This window comes from Kryptolebias marmoratus, linkage group LG1 (genome assembly GCF_001649575.2).
Source record: "Kryptolebias marmoratus isolate JLee-2015 linkage group LG1, ASM164957v2, whole genome shotgun sequence".
NCBI lineage: Eukaryota > Metazoa > Chordata > Actinopteri > Cyprinodontiformes > Rivulidae > Kryptolebias > Kryptolebias marmoratus.
This window is the reverse complement of record NC_051430.1, coordinates 516022-523793: the sequence shown is the minus strand read 5'-3', so window position 1 is coordinate 523793 and position 7772 is coordinate 516022. Positions and strand designations below refer to the sequence as shown.

Sequence of the window (7772 nt, the reverse complement as noted above, 5' to 3'; positions counted from 1 at the left end):
TTCAAAAGTAGAATGGGATGCAGAGCTTTAAATTATCAGGCTTCTCTCTTGTGGAACCAACTTCTAGTTTCTGTCCATGAGGCTGACACCCTGTCTACTTTTAAGATTTCCATTTTGATAAATCCTGATGTTAGGTTTGGCTTGGGCTTGCTGAGCTATCCTTTAGTTATGCTGCTATAGGCTTAGACTACTGGAGGACAAAGTGACCACATTTCCTCACTTTGCTGCTGTCTTTACTTGCTCTATTGTAATTATTTCTATCATTAACATGATTTTCTTTGTCTTTCTTCCAGAAGGAACTACACCAGAACCAGTCATTCTATGTTTGTCTGTGTCTCTTGCCTGTCCTCTCAAATCCAAGCTGGTCGAAGCAGATGGCCGAACATCCTGAGCCTAGTTCTGCTGGAGGTTTCTTCCTGTTAAAAGGGAGTTTTTCCTTACCATTGTTGCCAATGTGCTGCTCAGGATGGGAGACTGTGACAAAGTGAAGATTCAACGCAATCTGCTGGCTTTCTTAGATAACTTTTACTAATTGACTTTTTATAATGTTTTAATGTTTTATAATGTTTGTGAATGTTTTTGTACAGTGCCCTGAGATGAATTTTGTTGTGACTTGGCGTTATATAAATAAACTGAATTGAATTGAACACGTAGGCCGAGCAATAACACATCACACACAACCACATCTTGAAGGATGCTTCAAGATGTGGTTATATTGAGGTTTTTCTCTTTAAGGTAAAAAAACCTCTATAATATAGTGGCATAGTGGTTAGATCTGTTGCCCCCCCAGAAAGAGGATTGTAGCATCGCTTCCTGACCTGATATTAATTTATTAATATTATTATTTAAAAGCACCTTTTCTTAAATGTGAAAACACTCTGCTTGTGTGGTTCTTGTATAGCTATCAACACCGATATATAAAAAGTAAATGTCAGGTAAGTGGTTTTACTTTTTTGGGTACAGATGAGTACAGAGAGTACTTTCAGGGCTAATTCCTAGAATTCAGTTTACATTACTTAAAATCAAAAATATATACGAATGTTTAAGAAAAAGACCTAAATATTTTGAAAGGTTTATGTATTTATCAAGTAACGTTACATTGAAAATGTAAAAAGTGAAGTGTATTTAAAATGTAAAGATATGGCTGTGGATCAGACTTAGACCAGTCATCCTCCAATGAGAAAGTTGGAAGTTCATTTCCTGGCAGCAGTCACGTGTCCCTGGGCAAGACACTGAACCCATCATTGTCTCCGATGTGTGCCCCCTTGGTGTATGAATGCAATCTAAAGCACTGATTAGTCTCTACAGAATGATTTATACAGATTAGCTTTGTAAAGTTGGAGAGTCTTGTATGAATGTGTGTTGTGTGTGGATGAGTAAATGAGGACATATTGTGTTGTAAAGTGCTTTGATTTAGTTAGAAATGTAATATACAAGTACAGTCTATATACATTTTTCGTTTAAGGTGCTGTTTGTAAATTACTTCTGAATAGTTGGTGTTTTACCTTCAGTAGAATGCAATCAGAGTTATCTCATTTTAATAAATCAGAAATAAAATAAGTGAAACTAACAGCAACTCAAAACAAGGAGAATTAAAGGCCTAGTATTTGTTGTAGGAATGCCTTTCATGCCAGAGTTTTCGACCGAGATTATATATTGACGAGAAGAGACAGTTGTAGCCATTTTGTCCAAACTTTGTAATCTCATGATAATGTGAGATCGTGTGTGATCTCTTAGAAATCGGAGTATGTAAGTACACTATTATTGCTTTTGCAAAAGTAACATTACCCTATTTGTCTGGATTATAACTACTATGGACAAAATAGTAATCATTTTGCGCAAAAATACAACTGATAAGTACAAGGTGGGGGTACAAACTGAGCAGCAACCAACTGATTTTACAGAGAAGGTAATAATGAGGTCAGTTGATCAGTGGTTGGACATGTTCAGCAGCCGTGTAGTTACAGAAAGTATCAATAAAAATCATTTTTTATGTTGCATCATAGAATTGGAAGATTCAGAATTTATTTTCCAATGTCAATAATCAATTCTGTTCATCTGTGGTGCCACTTTAAGTGTCAGGAGATTAGCTGCTGCTTTGTACAGTTTGTCATATTAGAGATGCTGCAGTGCTTTTACAACTTTTTAATTGGCTAAATATCTGTCTGTAAATACTAAAAAAAAATTATCTTTTAAGCTTTTCCTCTCCATAATCACAGTATCTCAGTGCTGTGGTTAAACGTCTCTGTGCCTGCATCACTGCAATAAACCTGCCATTCTAATTTTAAGTCATTGTTGTCCACTAAGAAAGAGTACTTTCAGTGTTTAGATCTGCCACAGATAGTTGGTGCAAGTTTTCCCACTCCATACAGGGCTATACCAGCTGTTTCCACAATTGCTATTATGGAATAAGCTGTTCCTATACACTTATTTTCTAACTCTCGGAAAGAAAATGTGCAACTTTGGTTCGATTTTTATTTATTTTTTTTACTTTAATGGCATCTTAACTAAACATTCTTCACAAACTCTAAACCGCCCTTTTTCTGATTGTTTTCTTGTCAAACTGACCACAACCACATTTTAACAGTTAAATACTGAAAACATCTTGAAAAATATTAAAAAATACTAGAGCGGTTTGAACTTCTGCAGCACTTATCCATATCTAATTCATAACACAAGTAAAGGAGAAAACACTATTAGACAGTAACAAAAATGAGTAGTGTGATTAGTCACACAATGCACAGTGATGTTATAATACAGCAGTTAGTTTTAGGACTCCTATGAGAGGCTCTGGAACAGTATTCAGTAAAGAGAACTATTCGTAATGTTTCCAAAAAAAAAAAAAAAACTTTTTGGCATATCTTTATCTTTTCCCAGCAAAACAATTGTTACGTTACGAGTTGTTTGGGCATACAAATCTGTTGAAAAGTTGAAGATTTCAAAAAATGGCCTCGCAAAACATCTATAAAAATGCCAACGTTAATCAGACACCCTGTGTGTTTATACAGGTAAAACTGCTTCATTAAGTAAGATGGATGGGTTAATGTTTCGTTTTGTTCCATCATGAAAAACCAGAATTATCATAAGAATTTGCAGAAAAGGGGTTTCCTTTTTAAGTGATGAGTGAGTGATGAATTACTTAATGTAAAATAACCAGATAATGAATGTCAAACAATTTCAGAGATTGATACCCTGTCCACATGGGGAAGTTGTTATTATTATTATTATTATTATTATTATTATTATTATTATTATTATTATTATTATTATTATTATTATTATTATTAATAATATTAATATCATTATTATTACATTTGGAGGGGTCTTTTTTCAGTAACATTTTTTTAATTTGTCATTCCTAAAAATAACATCATAAACAACTTTCCTATTTTTACAAACATCTTTATTCACATGGAAATGCAGAAAATGACCAAAAGTAACTTTGTCGGACCATTATGTGGCACTATAACGCTGCCACAAAAATACAGCAGAAACAAGAAACAGGAACCATGGACTATATTTTACACTGTGCATTCTGTTGTGTGAACTGTAATCACAACAAGAAGAGCAAAAAACGTATTATTGGGGACTGATGACTAAGTGGAACTTCTACTTTGTGTCACATTAAACTACAAGACCACAAAAGGACAGGACAGTGAGTGTTGATAGGCATGGGCTGGTATGTGACTCTAATTTTGAGAGAAAAAAAAACAGTTTCACTGAATGAAACAAAAGCTGAAAAAAGTGGTTTATTTACTTTTATTAGTAACAGAAATGCAAATATTATTACTACTGCTGTCTAAATAGGAACACATTGCTTAATAATGATCATTTTATAGATATAACAGTACAATACTAGATAAAATATATTATGGTTATTTTAATTTTGATGCATAAATATTGTAGCTTGGTATTTTTTCTTGTTTTGTTTTTTTTTTTGGTTTTAGAATATTTGGTGTAAGCCATTTTTTTGTTCTGCTCGATTTAGGATGTTATTGTTCGATAGTCTTGTCTGTTTATTGAATTAATGCAGTATATCAAGGTTTTACTGTAGTTCAGAAACACAAGCATTTAGTCTATCATTTGTTGGTACTTTCTATACATCTATCACACTTGGGGTCATAGGTTAGGTTAGAGGTGGGTCTATAGCATCATAGTTTTGAAAAGGTTGTGTTTAAGCTGTACACACAAAAATGCAAGGGTGATGTTTCAAGATTTTTTTCACTCTGAAACCGAGTTTTGTAAAATGTCATTTAGGGGCTCCTAAAATGTTGTTTCCATGTCAGTGCCTGACTGAAATGATAAAAATAAAAGTTAAAACTTTCCCGTGTGGATGGGCCTCAATTTGTTCTTAAAATTCCGTTTCAGAGCCTTCTTGGAGTCTGCTGTGACACTCTCTTCCCTCTTTTAGAGAATCAGTGTAATTCTGCTCCTAGTTTTTACCCATCTAATTGTGAAAGTCCAACATCAGTAGTTGTTCCAGATGGAGGACCTGTCATTGACTTGCCCTCCATCTTTTCTCTATTCAAAACAATATGATACTACAGAACAAATGTTCTCTCTCCTCTTAATATGCATCCTTTGGATGTAGGAGTGTGACCCAAAGCCTTTCAGTCTCAGATCAGTCTCTCCTCTGGAGGAACTTTGAGGACGCTGCCCATTTCCAACCTGGCACCAGCAACCTCCTGAGTGCTGGGGCTGTACGTGCCCTCCGACTGACGCTTCTTTCGTGCCGTCATGCCAAAGAAAAACATTGTCAAGATGGCTAACAAAACACATAAGGTGGTCAGGGGGATGGTCACTGCCAGCCAGGGAACCCGCTCCAGACGTTCATCTTTCTGCAAGAATATCATGAAGTTGCAGGTTACACACTTTTTCATTTCTCATTTTCATAATGACACCCAATTCAAAATGTTATTCTGGGTGGTTTTATCAAAATTTTATTTATTTATTTATTTATTTTGCTGCTTTACAAACAATAAAATTAGTTACTAATATAATAAATGTATTTTAATAAAACAAACAGCAGCCAGGTCTCTCAGTTTGGAGAAACAAAAAAGATTTGTGACAGTGGAGCCAGGTCAATCAACCCTCAGAACAGGGCAATCAGATTATTATCACTTATCGCCAAAGACAAAAGGGCGATGGTGTTGCCCATGTCTGTGTGTGTGTTATTTAGTCTTTATGATTAGCAAAATATCCCATAAACCAGTGGAAGAATTTTAATAAAATGTTCATGAAGTAATCGCTGGATGTACATCTACAACTAATAACTAAAGTCATCCACATTCAAAATGACCACTAGTGCTAAGCAACCTTAGCACACACAAACATGCCTGTAACTCAGCCAATTGTATAGATATTTGACTAAAATTTGGTGTGTCAGTAGCTGAGAGTAATCCCCAGCACATACCCCATGAGCTACAGATTGCATGACATCTTTGCATAAAACTTTGGCATAAATTAATGTGTCAACCCTCTTTGTCTGTTAGGAAAACCAAACCACTGGACAGATTTTAGTGAAACTTTCAGAAAAAACATCATTGGTTGTACATCAAAAACTCATTAACTTTTGGTGTCAACTCAATTCAAGATGGTCACAACAGCTAATTAACCTTAGTCAACTCAAGCATGACTGTAACTTTTACAGATTTTACAGATACTGAACTAAAACCTGGTATGGTAGTAGCTGAGAGTCATCCTTAGCACATACTTCAAGCACAGATTACATAATATAATTACATCACATAATTTATGAGGGTTGACAAAATAGGTACAGTGCCTATAATAAGTATTCACCCTCTTGGATGTTTCATGTTTTTATTGCTGTTATAAATCAACCTTACTTTTTGATACTATCACAACAAAACTTTGCTCAATACCTGTAAAACTGATTGAATTGTGTTGGCTAAAGTCAGTTAGCTGTGACAGACATCTGGAATGGGGTTGACTCCAGTTGTTTAAAGATTAATTTGGGCAGTGGGGTCGGGGTTTTGAGGCTGCCAGCATCGAGGCGGAGTTGGGCCACGGGCTGCTATGCCCTCTTGCCTGGCCTGCTGTCGCTCCTGGATGGTGCGGGTGGGTCCGGGGCTGGGTCCCTGGGCAGTTTGGGGCCTGCTCTGGCTCCCGGGGGGATCTGCCTTAGTGCTGGGGGAAGGGGGTCTACCCTGCATTCCTGGCCTGGCGGGTGGGTCTGGGACCTGTGGGGCCAGGTGGGTGTGGGCAGGGGTGTAGGGGTTTGGGCTACCCATGAGGGCTGGGTTACTTCTGGGTTGACAGAGGGAGTTTGGAGGCTGGGGGCACCTGGGGAGGCTGTTTGCTGCCTGGGGGGGCTGTTTGGTGCCTGGGTTCCTGGCTGGGCCAGCGGGTCTCTGGTCCAAGGCTGATGGTGGTGGACTTGCCGTTCTGGGCTGCCACTCTGGTCCCCCCGGCACCCCCAGTGGTGTAGGCAGGCGGGTCGGGAGGGGACCAGTTGTGGAGCTGGTCCCAGGGGAATTCGTGCCCGTACCTTGGTGTCCATCCCCTTCCCCCCAGCATAATACATAACTTTATCAGTAGGGCCTTGATGTGTGTGGTGGAGAGCCCTGCAGGCTTGGGGGGAGCACCCTCCCCGCGCCATGTTTGGCCCCACCCTGCACCTCTATTCTAATGCATTAGAGACACTTAGGGTTTCGCAGTTGGGGAGGGTCCTGCTGTTTGTAAGCAATGAGGCCCCGCTGACCCCATTTTAATGCACCTTAGACTTACACAGCTACACCCATTGCAAAATTTCACACTACCACAGAAACGGGTGCAACACAACAGGGGAGGGCATGGGCTGAACTTGGGGGGCACGATTTTCACTTCTTGCTTCTGTCCTGGTGTCTGTACTGGTTCAGCGGGGGCTGGGGTTTTGAGGGCGGCTGAGAGACTCTGACTGCGTCATTGCGGGGCTGCCTGCGGGTTGCTGCCCCCTTGGTGTGGGGTTGTTTGTGTGGGTGCCCGGACCACATCCCAGAGTGGTGGGCACCCGCTGGGTGGTCTATTGCCCCTTTGACACGGGCTCTAAAGGTTCCGGCTTCACTCTAATCAGCTTGCTTTGCGCGCATTTCCACCGGCCCTGCTTTGGTGGGTGGCGCAAGCTTAGCTCCTGTTCACTCATTGATCGTGGGTGTGACCAGATGCAAGCATAAGGAATGAACAGTAGGAATATAAACAACGACCTAGCTTACCCTGCAACGTTTATGCCGTCTGTCCCCCAGCTGAAGGCGCAAAAGGGGCAAAAGGCTCCTGGGGTTTCGCTGGGCTTTGTCCCCTTCCTCTAGACCTCTCAGGGGCTTGGCCCAACAAGGGATGGCTATATGCCCTTTCACCTTGGTCCTTCTGGGTTCCAGCTGCTGTGGTGGACTCGTGCCTGCTCGGTGTGTTGGGGGCTCTGGAGTTAGTCTGCTGGAGGCTGGTGTGGGTGCCGGGCCGTTGGGGGGTTGGGTCCCGGGCTTAGCCTACATGCACCCAAATAACATGAACACACCTTTTCTATGTATATACACACACATATATATACACTCCTGATCAAAATCTTAAGATCAGTCAAAAAATTGCAAGAATTTGCATTTTGCACTATTGGATCTTAAGAAGGTCCGTATGGCTTTGAGGCAATTCTGGTCCACCATACGGCATCTCAGGAGGGGAAAGCAGTGCAGCACCAACACTGTTTATAGTGAGGGTGGTGTGCTTCTGACCTCAACTCGGGACGTTGTGGGTCGGTAGGCCGAATACTTCGAAGACCTCCT

The 7772-nt window shown here is 40.2% G+C and overlaps 1 protein-coding gene across 2 annotated transcripts in view; it reads right to left on the bottom strand.

Annotated features, from left to right (window-relative positions):
• Positions 1–1229: 1229 nt before the first annotated feature.
• The window catches only part of LOC108249986 (protein crumbs homolog 1), a 99263-nt gene continuing 92720 nt past the window's right edge, over positions 1230–7772 (bottom strand). For both annotated transcript variants that reach the window (XM_017439662.3, XM_037978476.1), the window contains exon 13: positions 1230–4838. In XM_017439662.3, the coding sequence (XP_017295151.1) occupies positions 4617–4838 (222 nt within the window). In that variant the 3' untranslated portion in view covers positions 1230–4616. The remainder of the gene's footprint in view (positions 4839–7772) is intronic.